General features: G+C 65.7%; 1 protein-coding gene across 1 annotated transcript in view; it reads left to right on the top strand.

Moving 5' to 3' along the window:
• Positions 1-18359, top strand: part of RXRA (retinoid X receptor alpha) — a 100995-nt gene that overhangs the window by 58851 nt on the left and 23785 nt on the right. The window contains 3 exon segments of the mRNA XM_057548185.1: positions 11885-12075; positions 12078-12148; positions 17854-18004. Coding sequence (XP_057404168.1) covers positions 11940-12075; positions 12078-12148; positions 17854-18004 — 358 coding nt within the window. The 5' untranslated portion in view covers positions 11885-11939.

Below are 18359 nucleotides of genomic sequence, written 5' to 3'. Positions count from 1 at the left end.
GGCTGGGCGTTCTGAGTGTCCTGCCGGGCATGTTGCCCGTCTCCCTGCAGGGGATTGGGACCATTATTCTGGCCACACACAGGAGATGAGAGCAGGGTATTTTTGGGTTTCTCTGCGTGGAACGTGCACCTACCTGGCTGCTGGATAGTTGGTTGATTTTTTTTTTTGTTCTTTTTTTTTCCCATTGTCTCCCACCTAGCATCTCTTGCTACCACTCTTCGCTTTTTCCAATTGTTCCTTCTCTGGGAAATCATCCAAAAAGGCATGTTAGCGTAGTGGGTAACATTGAGTCAGTAGGCTCTGAGCAAGGACGTCTCCTTGAGCCAAACGCATGAAGTGTTTTGGTTTCTGGAGTTGCTGTTTCGAGTGCATTTGGCTTTCTTAGTGTCTGGGGTCTTCCCGTGCCTGGATCTGCAGCCCTCCTGGGTCTGGGTAGGCGTGGGTGTTGCACTCAAGGCCTCTGACAGAGTGAGGTGGTACTCTACTGTCCTCTCTCTGACGATGCAGGCGACAGCTGATCACTCGCGGGGCCAGGTGCTAAGGGCTCCCCAGATGTCCAGCGGGCGGTATGTTCCCAGGAGGGACTAAGCCCTGCTTCCCAGGCAGCTCTGTGGACTGCGTGCAGATTTGGGGAATTGGGGTGGGTTTGGAGCTTTGGAAGGCATGGCTCTGGGTCCCCGCTCCTCCTTGTCAGGTGCTGAGGGGCATACCCCTCCCTCCGGCAGCCATGAGAGCTGGAGGCTGCTGCCTCCCTGGTGTGTCCCCCTAGGCCTTGGTGTTGCCCCATCCCTCCAAGCTGGGCCTCACCGAGCTCCAGCACCCCTGGGCACGGGTCTGGTCATGGGGGCCCCTCAACATGGCCCTGCCGCTGGGAGCGCGTGTCGGTCACCTGGCTGGTCGCGCGATGGGCGGCCCCCAGCCCCAGCCCCTATCCTGTGTTCAAAACCGCACGTGGTTCATAGTTGCTGGAAGCTGTCGGCAGATATATTCCCAAGGGCAGGAGCCGGCAGCGGAAACATACTTTCCCAAGATTCCCTCCCCGTGTTGACCCTGACCTGGGCCACCCCCGGGGGTTGCTTGTGGTTGTTGGTGAGGCCGAGAGGGCCCGGAAGGGGCACTGAGGCGGCGGTGCAAGGGCAGAGGCCCCGGCCCCAGGTGGCCGGAACAAGGTGGGGGGCGGGCTTTGGAGTTTGGGGGCTGTGATGGGGAGCCATGGAAGGTTCTGGTGGTGACTGAGTGGACAGTGGCCATACTGCCAAGTGACCAGTGCAGGGGACGGCCATGGGAAGGGCACGCTGAGCCAGTGGCTGTGTCCTGGCCACAGCCAGATCTGAGCTTGGCCACTTGAGGCTCTCGTCTGTACGAAGGGGCTGGTGGGTCACTCCCGGGGGGGCGGTGCTGTGCGGACGGAGGTCATGGTCATCCGGGCCCAGGGGGAGACTTTTCAACTGTCAGTCTGTCCATCCCTCTCCTGCTTGGAGGCCCTGTGGACTGGGTGGCTGGGCTGGGTGCTGCCACGGGTGCTTGCTGAGGCCCCATCTGGGTTCTCAGGGCAGGGGGTCACGGGGCACGGATACTGCCTGTTACACGTCCGCCCTCGCGTCTGCGGGGTCAGCTGGCTTGTCCCCTCTGCTGCCGCAGCAGCCCCTGAAAAGCGCCTCTTGTGGGATGAGAAGGTTCTCAGCCTCCTGGCCGCTCCCCCCGCAAGGTGTGTCAGGAATGAGGCCTTAGGTCGGAGATCTGGGGACGTGGTTCAGTGCTTTGTGAGGGCGGGGGTGGAGGTTCTAGGGCCTCCTGGGCCTCCGTTTCCTGGTGCAGAGTGGAAGCCACTCTCCTGTCCCTGCACTTGCTGGGGGCCTGGGTGGGGGGGTGAAGGGTAGACCCTGTCACACAGCAGGTCCCCAAGGGGTGGCAGAGTCGGATCTCAGCTTGGGAACCAATCCTGCCAGCCCCGTGGGCGCCCAGCTGAACCCGCACGGTGGGGACACGGCCCGAGGGGGTTCAGAGGCTGATCCCCCCGCCCCGCCCCCGGAGGCTGCCCTTTGAGGGAGGGGGCCTCTCCAGAGCAGGGAAGAGCCGGCGGGGCGTTTAGCAGGAGCAGGTGGGATCAGGGCTGCTGTGCTGGTCCAAGTGGGAGGTGCCCCTGCTGCGGCCGAGATGGGGAAGCCCCGCTCCAGCAGGCGGATGTCCCGTTCTCGGTCTGTCTCACGGGTGAGGTCCTGTCTGCTGTCTGCAGAGCCCCTGCCATCTGTGCCTCCGCACACGACGGCACCAGCCTGGCGACCCGGCAGAGTCGGCGCGGTGTGGGTTAGCCTCTGATCGGGGCAGGACGCTGAGGGGCCGGGCTCTCGGCGCGCGGCAGCGGGGGTCTCCGAGAGCCTGCCGTGAGCCGCTCGGGAGCTGGGCTGGCGCTCTGCCCTCCGGGGTCTCCGGCTTGGCCCGGCCCCGCCCATCGCGCGGCCCTGGGCGACCACACGCTGGAGGTGCCAAGCATCCGTGCCCACATCCGAGAAGTGGCGATGCCCGGAGGGCAGTGGGAGGATTGGGGACGCCCCGGGGGAGGCCAGCCCGCGCCGGGCCCAGAGGAGGCGGGCCCCGATCTCTCCCTGGCCGCTCCACAGTACTGGGACAGGTGGGCCGCCGGGCACGGGGCCCCCCGACTCCAGCACCGGTGGCCGGGGTGCCGGCGAACTTGGGCCTGAGTGTCTGCAAACATGTTCCCGACGCCGGCAGGGGCTGCGAGAAAGTTAGAAAAACAGCTGTAGCGGGGGTGGAAAGCACAGGCGTTCCACGACAGAGCCGGGCCGCGGGCCCCTGAGCCAGCCGGAGCAACGCGGCTCAAAATGAAACAAGCACCATTCTTTTCCTGTTGAAGAGAAACTGCCTCAGCCAGCCCACGGGCTCGGGGGCCCCCTCGCCACCCAGGCTGCCGTGGAGCAGGCGGGGTTTCATCAGGAATTCCCCCCCTCTCCGCCCCCCACCCCCCCGCCATCTGGGCCGGCGCCCTGGAGGTGCTGGGGACGGTTCAGGGGTGCTGCTGGACGGGAGGCTGCGGCGCCCGGGAGCCCCTGCCTGGCCCCGGAGAGGTGAGCGTGCTCCCGGCTCCCCGTGCCCATCGACCCCACGGTGGGCGTGCCTGCTGGCACCGGGTCCGGCCTGGAGCTCTGCCGGCCACCCAGGCTGGCTGCGGGGCTCTGTGTGAGCGTGAAGTGTGTCGGGCGCGTCAGGGTGGAGAGCCGGCTCCTGGTCCCCGCCCGCCGGCTCCGGCTCCGGCTCTGGCTTGGGGCGCGCCCCTCCCTCCCTGAGCCCTTCCTCCTGTGCAGGTGGGACGGAGCCATCCCCACGTCCCCAGGCTTTTCGGAGCCCCTGTGATCAACGTTGGCTCGGGGCAGCCACACGGGGGCTGCGTGTTAGACCCTAGCTCTGTGTTCTGGAGGCTCTGATTTCACTGCGGGGTCAGGGCGGGGGGTGGGGGGGGGTGGTCCCAAGCCACGGGGCCGCCAGCAGGCCGTGGGTTTGGGGATCTCCATTTTTCAGAGGCCACGGTGCTAACGGCATCACACGCAGGTTCACTGCAGCTGGCTCCCCAGCTGCCCTGTGGCCCCGTCCCTCTTGTCCCGCCCCCCGTTTCTGTGCCTGTGCCTCCCCCCTGGGGATTCCAGCAGGCCTGGGGGTTCGGCTGCTGCCCCTCCCCAGCCTCTCCCCCGGGCAGCCCGTGTGAGGCCACTGAGCAGGAGGCATGGCCCGGTGGTCCGGCGGTAGATCGGGGTCGTCTGCCTGCCATGCCCAGGGGAGGGGACGGCCCCGCAGGGGTGCAGGCTGGCCTGCCGAGGGCCTCCGGCCACGGGGTCGGAAACCAGCTCTGGGGACTCTCTCTCTGTCCCTTGGCATCTTTCTGGGCGGGTGGCCCTGTGCTGCCTCCACCCGGCAGCCCTCCTATGAGGCGCTCCTTTCTGGAACCAGCTGGAGGGAGTGTCGCTGGATGGGGCTGAGCTGGGCACTGCCTGTCAACCGTGTTCTCCTGACTCCTTCCTTGGTGCCGGCTGGGCCGGCCTTTCTCACCTCTGGGACCCTGGGATGGGTGGGCGGTCCAGTCGGTGAGGCTACGTGAATCCTTGTTGTCTCTGGGGTGGGGAGAGTGGGGGAACCTCTCCGTAAAGTCAGATGCCTTGGAGTTCTCCTAACAGGACCGGCCTCATGTTTGGGGGCCCCAGGTGGTGGCCCTGTGCCCTGCACCCTGGGGTGGTCACCCTGCTGGGTGGATGGAGAAACAGCACCCGAGTGGGAGCCCGGCGCTGGGTTGGGTCTCCGAGTCACGTTGGCACTGCTCAGTCATCGCCAGTCCTGACCCTGAACACCCCCCCAACCCCCAACCTTCCCAAGGCCTCTGGGGACAGGACGGCCAGGGACGGGCTCTGCCTGTGGCCACCTGGCTTCTCCTGAAAAACCGGCCGTGCCCCGAGGTCCAGGAGGCCCTACAGTCACGGGGAAGGGGGCGGGGAAGGGGGGGAGTTGACACTTCCTGAGCCAGCCTGCAGGGCATCTGTGTGGGGTGCAGGATGGAGCCAGGAGGGAGGTGTCCCAGCAGCAGGCCCTGGTCCCCGTTACCCTGAAGCTGTGAGTGGCTTCTTCCTGTCGCACCAGGCGCACGCGGCGTGGCCTGGCGAAGAGGGCCAGGCCTGGCGACGCGGCCAGGGAGCTGGGCCAGAGGAGCAGGGCTCCGGAGGAGTCCGGCCCCAACCTCCCGGGGGTCCGGCCAGGGTGTTCCCTGCGCCCCCCGAGCCCCTCTCCCCGAGCGTGTTTTTCTGTAAGCTGTGGAGAGTTAGGTAGTGGACGCGGCTCTGGGACTCAGATCCCTCTGCTCCCCCCGGGTTACGCGTGCAGCTCAGCGCCTAGGGTACCACCAGGTAGTGCCCCCCTCGGACATCTGTCCGAGTGCCACTGGCCCCGTGGGTGGTGGCAGCGCCCACCGCAGGGATCGAGGGAAAGTGGTGGAGACACGTTGGTTGACTGTCGAGCTGGGCCTGGTGTGAGGGCTGTGGCTGTAGCCCTCTTGGACCGTGAGCTTCTGGAGGGTGGGCGTGGGGGGCAGCCTCCTGCCAAGACCCTGGCCCTAGCGCCCCAGTGCATTGGCGCCATTACTCCTCCGCTCTCTCCTGGACCTTTCAGGCCCAGGCACTGGCTGGCTGGTCACAGGGAGCCCCTCCTGGCCCCCCCTTTCCTCCCGGCTGTGCTCCCCACTTCCCTGACAGCAGCTGGGCTCCAGTCACGGTGCCCCCAGGCTGTACGAGTGTGCTGGGTGAGGGCAGCTGCCGCCACTGCCCATTCCTCCTCCTGCACCTCACCAGCCCTGGCCGGCTCAGGACAGCCATCAGAACCCCGAAACATCGTCCCTTTGTCACTTGTGGCAAAAGCCATTCAGTGTCACCATCCACCTCTTAGGGCTTCAGCCTTTTGTCTGTGCAGGGAGCAGGGCAAGGGATCCCTCAGGTGGTGATGGTGATGGTGATGATGATGGTGACGGTGACGATGGTGGTGGAGCCTCTGTCCCCCGGGCCTGCAGCCCCCGGTCACTCTGGGCTCCCGAGCAGCCTTGGGGTTGGTGGAGTCGTGGTGACTGTCCCTCACCCAGCAGTGTCCTGCCTGTTCCTCGGCGTCCACTCTGCCTGCCCCCTCCTCACCCCTTCCCCTCGGGCATCCCCGCCTGTGTCAGGGAGGGCTGTGCCAGGAAGCAGTACTTGGGAGAGGCCAGCTGGTGCTCTCCATGCGGCCGGGGGGGGTGGAGCCCCTGTCGGGTGACCAGTGGGCGTCTGTGAGCAGTGGGGGGTGGGGTGAAGGAGATGCATGTCTTGGTTCACTCTGCCCCCTCCTCCTCTCTCCTCTGGGGTCTGGGCAGGTCTGGGCCACCCTGGGCTCTGGTGTGGAGCTGGGACCTGAGTTCTGGTCCCTGCAGGCCGGCGGATTGCTGGGCCTGGGTCCCTTCTGGCCAGTTGGGGGCCTCTCCGTAGGGGCCCCTGAGGCTGCCTGCCCGGGGGGTCCCTATGCGACCCTGTTCTGAGGCCGAGGCTCTTGGGGGAGGGCCGGAGGCAGGCGGGAGTTTCTCCTGATCACGTGTAAGGGCTGAGCTGACCTGTGTCCTCCTCCACAGGGGCTGAGATTTGGGGCTGGCGGCATTCGTTGGGGAAAGGGCAGGGTGACCCCAGAGGAGCTGAAATTTCAGGCCAGGCCACCTGAGCTGTAAACTGACACTGGGCCAGAGGCAGTGAGCTGGCCACGCCCCCTGGGGTTGGAGGTGATATAGGTCCACCCTCCGCAGGCACACGGCCTGCGCTGGGACCCTACCCTGCGAGGGCTCGTGGGGTCCACTCCTGTGGGTTGTCACAGCAGCCTCTGCTGTCGGCGTACCCATTTGACAGAAGGGGAACCTGAGTGGTGGGCGTTTCCCCACCAGGGCCGGCACACGCATGTCGGGGGCACGTCTGTCCCCCACCCCCTGCCGCCCCAGTTCCCGAAGGCCCCTCACCCCGTGGAGCCGGTGGACGCGTCCTGCCCCACCCCTCCCCTGCACCAGCCACCCCGAGCTTCCCCCAAACCCCGAGGCGCCACGGTCCCACCACAGCCCCCACCGGGCTGCCACTTCTCCCTCCCCTGGGCGGCAGGGGAAGCAGTCCTTCCGGAAGGTGGGGTCTGGAGGTGGGCGTCCCAGGAAGCTCCTGAGGGCCCGCCAGCCCCCCCGTGGTGGGGTTTCGGTTCGGGGGGTGGGGGGGAGATGCTTGTGCTTGTTCTCAGGGTCGGGTGCTGGCGCCCTCGGGGCTCCCCTCGCCCCTTTGTGCCCCTCGCCCCTCCTGGCCCCCTCTCCCACCTCCGTGCTGTCCTGCATGGCCCCCTCTGAAGTCCCCGCTCACTCCAGCCCCGCGGGACTCCTCCCCGTGCTCCTTCGGTTGGACTGGCTGTCCCTCCCCTCCCTCCGCTGGGCTTCCTGCTTGGCTGGGCCCTCGACCCCAGTCTGTGGCTCGCCCGGACCCTGCCCTGATCGGCCCTGTAGGTTCAGAAGGGCCGCGGAGGAGCCCTGAGCTCCCCTTTCTGGGAGTCGGGGGTTCCCTGGCTCCCGAAGAGGGGCTGGAGGTCCAGGGGCTCACCCCCGCGCCGGCCGGGCAGCCTCAGTGGGGCTGGTATTTCCTGCCACCTCCCACGCCTTCCCAGCCTGCCTGGCAGAGACCAGAAAGGAGTTGGTGGGGGTTCCCCAGCTTCCTGCTGGGGGTTCCGGGGCTGGGGGGGCGGCAGGAGCGTCCTGGTGGGCATTCTGGAGGGATCCCGTGCAGTTCAGGACTGTTGGCGGGGGGGGGGGCGGGGAATGTCCCTTCCCTCTCTCAGAGGGACCTCAGGGTCCACCTGGTTGGCCACTCCTGAGTGGTGGCTGTAGTTTCTGCTTGCATACAGCTACGACGGGGAGCTCACTACCTCAGGAGCAGCCTGTGCCCTTGTCAGTTACCATGAGAACATTCTTTATTTTTAAATTTTATTTATTTATTTATTTATTATTTATGGCTGTGTTGGGTCTTCGTTTCTGTGCGAGGGCTTTCTCTAGTTGCGGCGAGTGGGGGCCACTCTTCATCGCAGTGCGCGGGCCTCTCACTATCGCGGGCTCTCTTGTTGCGGAGCACAGGCTCCAGATGCGCAGGCTCAGCAATTGTGGCTCACGGGCCCAGTCACTCCGTGGCATGTGGGATCCTCCCAGACCAGGGCTCGAACCCGTGTCCCCTGCATTGGCAGGCAGATTCTCAACCACTGCGCCACCAGGGAAGCCCCATTCTTTATTTTAACTTTACTAAATGTAACTTTTCACGCCCATATACTCTGGGGGCCCAGGGGATTACTGCTCTCCTGCTCTGGGCGCTGAGCATTCCAGGGCATTCCATCTCTGCTCCGTGGCTTCCCTGTCTGGCCTCCAGGTATTTGCATTTTAGAGTCAGTTTTATGGCCTGAAACGCTTTTTGTGCCAAGGGAGAGATCTGTCCATCACTTCTTCCACGCAAGCCTTCCTGAACTGAATCTGGCAGCTCTTTGAAGTCCCTTTGCCTGTGTTGGGGCTGCCGGGATGTCCCCCTGCCTGGACGGGGGCCTGTCTCTTTTTGGAGCTCCCGGGCCCTGGCCTCCTTCCCTGGAGTCCTGAGTCTCACGGATTGCTGCTGGTTCCCAGGGGCATGGAGGGTGTAAGCAGTGTGAGGTGCTGGGTTCAGGCCTGGCGAGGCCCGGGTTCTTGGCGGGGGAGAGAGTCGGCAGTTGGGTTTTGCCCCTCCCTCCGAGGCCCCTTGGGTGGGGAGCCTCCTTGGGTGGGGAGAGCTGGGTGTCAGCAGCTCCCAGGGTGGGGTCTGGGCCTGAGCCTAGTGTCCTGCAGCCCAGCATCAGATATGCGTGTGGTGACCGCTGGTGACAAGTCCCTTGCGAGTCCAAAGTATGACTTCAAGAATAGCGCCTTATCACAGCTACTCTTTATCAGTGGGTGGGGACAGATAGTGGCCCGGAAAAGGCAGAGCCTGCGTGCACGTGGCACCCTTTTCCTCCTAACGTTCCCTTCCTGGCCAGACTCCAGAAGACTCCAGAAAATACCCCCTGCCCATTGTCACCCAGGCTCCGGGAAAGTGTCTGCTGTGGATGTCCCGTGTCAACAGGAAGGGCCCAGAGTGGGGGCCTGGGGGCAGCGGGGGTCGCTGAGGTGGGTCTTGGCCGGGTGGCCCCTCCCAGGGGCTCATTGTCCCCGGTTTGGAGCAGTTGCTGTACACGTGACCCTGGGGTGCAGAGGATGGGGGCTGGGCCCCTTGCAATGCAACCAGGCCCCAATGCAACCAGGCCGCGACCTTTGCATTTGGGAGACGGGCCACACGCAGAGAGGCTGGCGGCTGGTACCCCTTCCCCTGGCCTCCCCCCTTCTTCCCGGAGGCCCCCCACCCCCTTGGACCCGGCTCCTCCTGTCTTGCCCAGTTTCCCTGCCTCTCATTGTTGCCCTCCTCACGGTTCCCAGACTTGAGGGGCTGCAGAAGCTTTGGGGTGCAGCCTGGTAGCTCTCAGTCTAAGGAGCCACTTCCCTCCCTCCTTCCTTCCGGCCAAAGCTTTCTCTTGCCTCTCCCACCCCTTCCTGCCAGGGAGCAGCAAACAAACAAATAAGCAAGCAGCTCAGGCCCCGTAGGCCCAGCGTGGACCTGGGGAGCCTCTTCTGCAGCTGTGTGAACGGAAAGCCCGGCTCCCCCCACCCCACAGGTGTGGCCGGCCCGCAGCAGAGGCCCCGACGGGCTCTGGGCCCCCTGGCGCTCCCGGCTGCGCTCTGCCCCTTAAGGAGAGCAGCCCCCGAGAAGTCCCCCACCCCGTCCTCTCCTCCAATTCAGAGCCCCCCAGTCCCCCCAAGATTTCCAGGCAGCGGGTGGAGGTGAGGAAGCTGTGAGAATCCCGGAGTGCTATCTCCCTCTTGGCCCCAGACCCCCATCTCGTTCACAGAGGCTGGGGAGAAAAGTGGGCTGCTCCCCTAGGGTGGCCAGGCCCTCAGGCTTCTGGACGCACTGCTGGGGTTGGGACCCCTGTCCGATCGCGAGCCCCAGCAGTTGCCCCCTGTGCTCTCTGGTGAAGGTGTCTGCAAAACGGATGTTGTAATGTCCATCTTGCTTTCCTTGCCCTCCCCGCCTGAAGTCGGAGGCGTGCTTCTCGGGACTGCGGAAAGGGGAGGGGCCGGCGCTAGCCTGCATCCTGCAGAGTGGGCTTGGACAGGGACCAGCTGACTCAGGGTTCCTCATGCAGGGGTGGTCGAGGGCCAGGTGAAATGGGCATTCCAGCTGTCCCAAGAGCCTGGTAGAAAGAACAGTGGCTGCTCGGCCTAGGGGCAGCTGCCGGTTTTGGGGCGTGTGCCTGGGTAACTTTTGCACCTTCCTGGTGCCCGTTTCCTTGTCTGTCACAGGTGGGTGGACAGGGTCGCAAGCATTCAGTGAGGTCAAGGATGTGCAGCCAGACCTTGGGGGTGCAGGGAGCTTAATGACTCATAGGGCTGGTTTGCAGTACCCATCTCTGCCAATAGGTGCCGCCATCTGGTTCTGGAATTTTAAGCTCTTACTTTCGAGTTCAGTGAAATGGTTTATTCCCAGTTCTGTGAATGGCGACGGTTTCAGACGGATCAGATGAGGCCCTTTTGCTGGTGCAGTGGCAGGCAGGCCCCCACTCCCTGGCTGGGAATTCCAGACCCCCTTCCCGTGCCCCTCCTCCCTCAGAGGGCAAGCAAGGGGGCTACAGGATGGAAATGGGTAAGTGCTCCCAGAGAAGGGGGTCCCCAGGGTTGGCAGAGCCTCCCATGTTCCTGCGGGGACCACCCCACCCCACGGGCTGGCCACCGCCCAGCACCTCCATGGACAAGTTCACAAGGCCCTGGAGGAAGCTCGGCTCTGGCTGGAGTCGGGTCTACCCGGCCCTGACTGTTGGTAATGGTGTCCTGCAGCCTGTCCCCGAGACTCAGTTTGCACCGGTGACCAAAGTGGGTGAGAGGACTCGGGGGCGATGCACAAACAAGGCTTCTTCCTGCTCCAAGCCTGGCGCTCAAGGAACGCTCAGGGCACGGCCGCTCCGAGGTTCAGGCAAGCGAAGTCTTCCTGCGGCTATTGGGTGGTGCGAGCAGGGCATGTCCCCCGACCTGCGGGTACGTGGACGGGGGCCGCCCGATCACACCCGTGGCCCGCTCGACCCCTCAGAAGCATGTGTGATCACTGCAGGCCTGGTGGGAAGGGCCCGAGAGACCATTTTGCAGATGGGAAGGCTGAGGCCCACCGAGTGGGGCATGGCTTGCTCAGGACACCCTGCCAGAGGCCGGACTGGACTAGCTGTGGCCTGCAGCTCTGACTCATGCTGCCTTGTTTGGGCCTCGCTGAGTTCCCCATGGTCTGCTCAGGCCCTAGGGCAGTGGATTCACCCCCTGAGAGCCTCCTTCCTGGGGAAGCTTCTTGTTGAGCCCTCAGGGTAGGGAGGGGAGACCCAATTAGTGCCTGGTGGGGGCTTTGAAATCCCTGGCATGAAAGGCTGGTGTGTGGGAGGTCCCGGCCTCTCACCGCCGCAGCCTCTGTGGGTTGCCCGTCTGCAGACTTGGTACACACCTGGGCCCCCTCCACCAGGCCTGCCTGGAAGCTCCCCTGCCCTGGGCTGCACGCCACCAGGCCTGGGCACACAGGAAGCTGTACTCTTTGGGGCCCCATGAGGTAGAAGGGCCTGGGGGCCTGTTGTCTTGGCCACCGCTGCTGGGGTACCTGAGCAGGCCCAGGCTGTGTGCTGGGCCCACCCTGCCGTGGGCAGCTGTAAGAACACAGGGCCTCAACTCCCCATCTGTGAAATGGGTTAATAGGACCGCCGTGTACCTCCTGACTCCGTGCGTTCACCTACGCTGAGGACGTGCACTGTTTCTGCTACATAGTGGGTGTTCCGAAAATGCCAGCCTTCGTTATTTTTATTATCCCCAGGCTTTCACCTTGACCCCCTGAGTAGATGGGCAGAGGGGCTGGCAACTCCTGGCCGCCAGGCATTCCAGGTGGACAGGCCTGGGGTGCTGAGGGTTCCAGGGGCAGCCATCTGGCCTCCCTGCCCAGATAGGCAGCTGAGAGCAGCTGTCAGCCTGCTTTTCCTGCATCTGCCTTGGGCCCGGCCTGACCTTAAAGTTGGGCCAGGTGGGGCTGGTGCCTTGGAGGGGAGCTCTGGGCATGCCTGGCCTGGCCTCGTGTCGCTGGGGAGCCGTAGGATTGCAGTGGGGGGGTCCCTTGCCGTTCCGCGGCCTGGTCTGGTGTGGCCACTGTGGCCCGAGGGGTAGCAGGCCGGTCGGTGTGGATTCCTGACTGGCCTCCTGTGGCTTCTTGTCTTACAGACTTCTCCACCCAGGTGAACGCCTCTTCCCTCAACTCCCCACGGGGCGCGGCCCCATGGCCGCCCCCTCGCTGCACCCCTCCCTGGGGCCCGGCATCGGCTCCTCGCTCAGCTCCCCGGGACAGCTGCACTCGCCCATCAGCACCCTGAGCTCCCCCATCAACGGCATGGGCCCGCCCTTCTCGGTCATCAGCTCCCCATGGGCCCCCACTCCATGTCCGTGCCCACCACACCCACCTTGGGCTTCGGCACCGGCAGCCCCCAGGTAAGTGCGGGGGCGGGGCCTGGACCTGAGGGGTGGGGCCTGGCTTTACCTGCATAGTCCTGTGGACCCTGGGAGGCAGGGGCTTGTCACTTCTACCTTTCATCTCTGGAAACAGTGTCAGAGAGGCGGCCTTCGCCTGGGTTTGAGCTCAGGTCTGGCTGACTCCTGCGCCCGTGGCCCTCGGGGGTCAGCAACCAAGCTTCCTCGCCGGCCCTCTGTCCCAGCGAGGCCCCCTCCAGTGCGGGGGGGACCTGCCCCTAGGACTTGGAGCTCTGTAGGGTGGGGACTCCTAGGTCCTCAGGCTGAAGCCGTTTCCCTGGAGCCCCTTCGTCCCCTGGTCTGCCCTTCTCGTTTGTGCCCAGGCCCGGACCCTTCCCCACACGGGGTGTCTCAGTGCTCCCTGCCCAGACCCCAGGCTCGGACAGACGCTGCCTCCTCGGGGGTGCCAGGCCTGAGTCCCACCGTGGCTTCAGCTCATCTGCCGGGCTTGGTGGTCTCTGTGGTCGTGTCTGCCCAGTTGCTGCTCTGAACAGCCTGGCTTTCGGGGTTGTGTCCAGATCAGGAAGCTGCTGGCACCTGGCGGGCCTGACTCGGCCAGTTCTTGCCGTGGGGACCCCCGAGGCCTGGCCCGCCCTCCCCTGGGCGCTTCTTGTCTGAACCCCTGCAGAGCTGTCCTGAGTGCCCAGGACCCCTGCTGGGCATCTCCTCTCCTGCTCTGGTGGTTTCCTGGTGGATTTCTCGCTGGATGCCTGGGAGACCTGCTGAATCCCAGGGTCCTCCCTCTTTCTGGGGCTCAAACTGTCCTTTCGGACATTGGTGGGGCCCCCTTTGCTCTGAGCGTCGTTCAAGTCTGGGTCCAGCTGTCATCCCCGTAGAGGGAGGCCCCCGTAGAGCAGGGCCGTGTGGGGGAAGCTCTGGGAGCTGTTTCCCCGGGGTCGCAGGACAGCGGCCAGAGAGGGACTCGGGCGCAGGCTCCATGGCCCAGAGCCGCACAGCTAGTTGTGTCAGCGTGTCCTGTGGGCTCCCTGCTGCCCGTGGAGCCCCGCCGCCGGCAGGACAGCCCTTCCCCGCTCCATTGGCTGGGCCTCTCCAGAGCTGGTCTTGGTGGAGCATCTTGCTGGCTCTTCCAGGGCCACCTCATCAGCCCCTTTGTGCCTGGAGGACGGGTGCAGAGGAGCTCGGGCCTCGGGTGGCCCCTCATGTCACCTGGCCTTCCAGAAGCAGGCAGAAGGCCGGAGGTGTTGGCGCGGGGGTCTTGGCTGCCTTCCTGGGCCTGGCCGCGCTCTTGTGAGCACGCAGCCGCCACACCCTGACGACGCTGCTCAGCGGGAGGGCACACGAGGGCTGGGCCTGCGCCCTGTCCCCTGGGAACCAGGACAGAGGCGGCACCTGCCGGCTCCCAGGGCCCCGTGAGGCTCCTTGCTGGCCCCCGGGCCCGGTGCCTGCCCTGCACGCCCCGCGGGCACGCGTACGGCAGGAGCCTGGGTGTGGAGTCTGGAGCGAGGGCTGTGCCGGGGCAGGGCCCGAGGGTGGCGGTGATGCACCCCCCACCTTGGGGGGCCTGGTGCCCCTTGGCACTGGTAGCCTGTCCGGGGGCAAGGGTGGGCGGTGCTGGGGAGTGGCGGTTTGGGGCCACGTCCATCCTGTTCTCTGTTGTTCTCTGCACACAGCCAGGTTCCTGGCACACGGTGGGTGCTTGTTGAATGCAGGTTGCTTGTGAGCGAGGGGCCGCAGGTCCCTTGAGGCTGGTGAGGGGATGAGGGCAGGAGTGGGGCTTAGGAGGGGGTGAGGGTGGGGAGCAAACCCCGTGTGTCCCAGACATTCACGGCTGCCCTTTCTGGTCAGCTGTCCGCCTGTTCCTCCGTAGGTCGGTCAGGCCGCAGTTCGTTTAGCCGTGGTCTGAGCCCCGTGCTCGGCCTCTGGCCACCGTTCCTGGGGAGGCCTCAGTCCCCCCGACCCCTGCCTCCACCCCTGCCCCGGGCTCTGAGTTCAGCTTCTAGGCTTCAGCAGTTTGCCTTGGAAACGGGGTTCCCCAGATTCATGGAAGTGTGGGTGGAGTTCGAGGGGGACATGTCCCTACCCCCTGCCTCAAAACCACAACCGCGAAGTCATAGGGCCGGAACCAGTGAGGCTTTCTGACTTCTGCTGTTGTCAGGGAGGGCCTCCTCCTCGACCCCGCCCTGCAGGGAAATGGAAATGGTGGGGTGGGGGGGGGGTGGGTCTGGGCAGGACCAGGCCGGACCTCAGCTACTGTTGCCGAGCTGCCCCGCCTCTCTCCCCTGGTTCGGGGGCTCCATCGGCCCAGGGCCCAGGGCGCATTCCCCACCACATCCCGGAGCCCGCCTGCAGGGCCTGGCACGTGTGGGCACCTCAGTCTCCTGGCCTCACCAGCCTGGCGAGCCTTCCTGGAGCAGGACCTGCATGGTCCCTGCCTGTCCTCGCTGTGGGCACCACGGCTGGGTGGCCTCTGTGATGGGGCGTCCGGCAGGCCACGTGTGCTGCATAGGGTTTGCCCCCTGCCTTGATCGGCAGACAGAGGTAAACGGGGCCAAGGGCCTGCCACCCCGTTCTGACCGTGGGTGATGGGCCTTACCAGCGTGGGCTGGGAAGGAAGGGCACGGTGGGCGTGGAAGAGAGGGGCAGCGAGGGGCGGGGAGGAGACCTGGGGGGCCCTGATGGACCCGGGCGGTTATTTCAGTAAGTCCCGTAGGCTCCGCGGGAACTGAAATACGTGCCAAGGATATGAAAGGGGAAATGGGACGGGGCCCCCATCCTGGGCACGCCACGGAGCCTTCGGCCTCCAGAAGGGGCTGTTGGTGCCCTGGGTCTCCTAGGACACGGGACGGAGTGCAGGAGGGGAGCCATCCCCCATAGGTGGGCGGCCTTTGAGCCCACGGTGGGTGGGTGGGTGTGTGTGCCTGGCAGAACAAGGCTCCCCGCGCTCTGTCCTGGGAGCTGTAAACCAGTCCACGGCCCGCCAGCTTGGGGCTACGGAGGGAGAAGAGCGACCCCTGTGCCCCCTCAGCCTTGCCATGGCGGCCGTGCCAGGACCCACCAGTGGAGGCAGAGAAGGGAAGTGGCGGCCCCAGGCCTGGGGTGAGGATGGGGCTACAACCAGCCTACATCTTCCCACACGTGCAGGGTCTCCTAGGGCTCCCCAGAGCCTCTGGGCTGACTGCTGTGCCCACGGGAAGGAAGCCTGAGCCCGGGAGGGCAGGGATGCCCTCAGCGTGTGGCCTGGGAGCCAGCTTGGCCATGACACTGACCGTGACTGACGGCTCCATCCATCCTGCCTGCAGCTGCTTCCCTGGTGCTGCGGGCTGCCTGTTTCCTCAGGGCAGGCGCCAGTCCCGAGGGCCTGCACGTGGGGGCCTGGGACAGAGGACAGGTGGCCCCTACCCACCCGGCATGGTTTGGGCAACCACAGAAAGAGGAAACGCCCGAGTTCCTCTCCTCGGTGCCGCCTAGCGGATCCAGAGCTGCGTGGAGTCGCGGCCGGGCTCCCACAGCCCAAGAGGCCTCGTGCCCGCCTCCAGCCTGCGCCTGGTGCCCCCACGCGCTCAGTGGCCCCTCGAGACCTGCCCTCGGCCCCTGCTGCTGACCCTCCACTCACGGCCGCACGGATTTCCTGCCCTTTTCCCAACAGTCCTTTGGTTTCCCCACCTCCAGACGTCTGCTCCGGGGGTTGGGGGGGGCCCTCTGCCCCCTCTGCCTAGGACGCCGCCTTCCATTGTCCGCGTCCCAGCTGGCCTGGCGGCGGCCCCCGGAAGCCCGAGTGCTAATGCAGAGGCTGCTGCACCCCAGGCTGGCTTCATGAGCTCTGCTGTTGGCGCTGCCCGTGAATCGCTCCGTTATCCTAATGGCAGCCCTGGGATGGAGGCACTCACGTTTTCTCCAGTTTTTACGCGAGGAGCGTCAGGCCCAGAGCGATTAGATAATTTCCCTACAGTCACACAGGGAATAGAGGAGGCAGAATCCCGCGATAAGCTGTGGCCGTTCCCCCTACTACCGTGGGCGAGCTCTGCGGGCTGGGCGGGGCGTGTTCCTCGAGGCCTCGGGCGCCTGGCTGGATGCTCAGTGGATGGTCTGGTGGATGGGATCGCCGAGCGGCTCTGGGCCGTTCCGTCCCCTGGGGCCCCGGTTGTCCCTTCTGCAGTGTGCAGGGAGCCCCTCAGCGCTTGTGGCTCCCAGGGGCCTGAGCTCACACCTGCTCGGCCACTTAGCACCCGTGGGCTCTCTGCTGGTCCCCTGACCTCCCTGAGCCTCCGTGTCCACTCTGGAAAGGGGAGGGCAGCTCTCCCTGCTCGCTAGGGGCTTTCCACGTGGCAAATCCCGTGCACAGTGGCCCTTAGCAAACAGTCGGTGCCCCTGCTTAGTTGAGGCTCATCTGGGAGCTGCTCCTGAAGCCTACAGATCCTGTGGGGGCGGTCGGAGGTGTGGGGTGCGCGTTCTTGGGTGCAGTGGGGTCCTCTGGACGCCCTCTCGCCCCACCTCCTGCATCTTGACAGCCCCAGGTGGCCGGGGCTGGCCTCCCGGCCTCCTTGCAGCCCCCCCCCCGCCCCCGAGTCCCGTGGGGTTAAGTGACCTGACAGAAGCACAGCCCACCTGAGCAGAAGAATCCAGACCTGTCCAGGGCTGGAAGAGTCCCTGCAGGCGCTGGGGCTGGTGTGAAACAGCCTTTGGGATGGTTTGTGCTTTGAGCACCCAGCTCTTCCCGTCCCATGAGAAAGGGGGCTTGGGAGTAGGGGACTGGGGGCCACGGGGAAGGAAGGGGGTGAGTGAGGTTCCCTTGTGCAGGAGGGGCCCAGCCTGGGGCTACCAGGGGGCAGCGTGGCAGCTGCTGTCCCTCCAGAGACATCGTAGGACCCGACTTCCGCCTTTGTCAGGGGTTTGCAGAAGTCGGGGTGCTGGGGGGCCGCCCAGCTGGCGTCCTGGCGCCTATGGGGACCGGCTGGCGCGCAGGATGCGGCGGGAAGCACCTCGGGGCCCTTGGCGCTGATGGGAGAGCTGGGGTGGGCGCAGCGGAACCAAAACTGCTGTGTCACTGCAGCCGCGGCAGCTGTTGCCAGGGTGACTGGTGAGTTTCCCACGCTTCTTCCTGGAGCAGCGTCAGGATGGCGGGAGGGATGGAGGGGGTGTGTGTGTGTGTAAGGGATGCTGTCTCCTCCCTCTCTCCTCGGGTCACACGATCCAAGACCCCTACCCTGCCCGCCGAGGCCGGGGCAGTGGGGCCTGCTGGTGGCCCCTGGCTCTCCTCCCTCCTTGCTGGGACCAGGCTTCAGTGCCCGTCTATGGGTTGGGAGTCCCCGAAGCGCCTGCCTCACCAGAGGGTCCCAGCGCTCTCGCTGTCCTGTCGGGCGAGCGCCCAGGAATGGCAGGCAGTTCTTATTTAGGTGGGCGAGGGGCAGAGGGTGTGAGCAGGGGCCTTGCGGGTCCTCCTTCGAGCCTGGGGTCCTGCGGGAGGGTCGGGCCCTGAGGGCGGGAAGGCCTCCTCCGGCCTGGCTGAGTAAGTGGTGCCAGGCATCCCGCCGGCGCTCAGCGGGGCTGGGCCCGGCCGCTCCACGTGGCTTGGGGTGGGCAAGGCCCCTCTCTGAGCCTCAGTTTCTCTCTCTGTGAAGGGGGTGTGTGGCAGCACCTTCCTGGCCCAGCAGCAGGTGCCTAGCAGCAGCCTGCCAGGGCTGACCCCGGCTCCCCCCCTCCCCCAGCTCAACTCGCCCATGAACCCCGTCAGCAGCAGCGAGGACATCAAGCCCCCGCTGGGCCTCAACGGTGTCCTCAAAGTCCCGGCCCACCCCTCAGGGAACATGGCGTCCTTCACCAAGCACATCTGTGCTATCTGCGGGGACCGCTCCTCAGGTAAGCCACGCAGGGCGCAGTGGGACGGCAGGGCTCCCGGCCAGCAAGGGGCTGCCCGGAGCTCCGAGCCGCTCACCCGGGACCTTCTAGCGTTTCCATGTCCGGGAGATGGTAAGCGGCAGGGTGGCCTTGAGGCTTCCAGGGACGAGGCAGCTGTAGTGGTGACGATGGCATGGGGGCAGCAGGGCTGCGCCCCTCTCTGGGCTGTGCGCTGGGTGAAGGGCTCCTCGCATCCCACTCCTGAGCCCGGCAGCCCCGGGGGCAGGACGGCCGACCTCCTCGGGCCGCCAGCTCAGACGCGGAGACGGCGAGGACCCCGGGGTCCAGGTCTTCGGCGGGGCCGGGACGCAGCCCT

The sequence above is a fragment of the Balaenoptera acutorostrata genome, chromosome 6, assembly GCF_949987535.1.
Source record: "Balaenoptera acutorostrata chromosome 6, mBalAcu1.1, whole genome shotgun sequence".
NCBI lineage: Eukaryota > Metazoa > Chordata > Mammalia > Artiodactyla > Balaenopteridae > Balaenoptera > Balaenoptera acutorostrata.
Note: the sequence above shows the minus strand (reverse complement) of the source record. Positions and strands in the feature narration are given on the sequence as shown.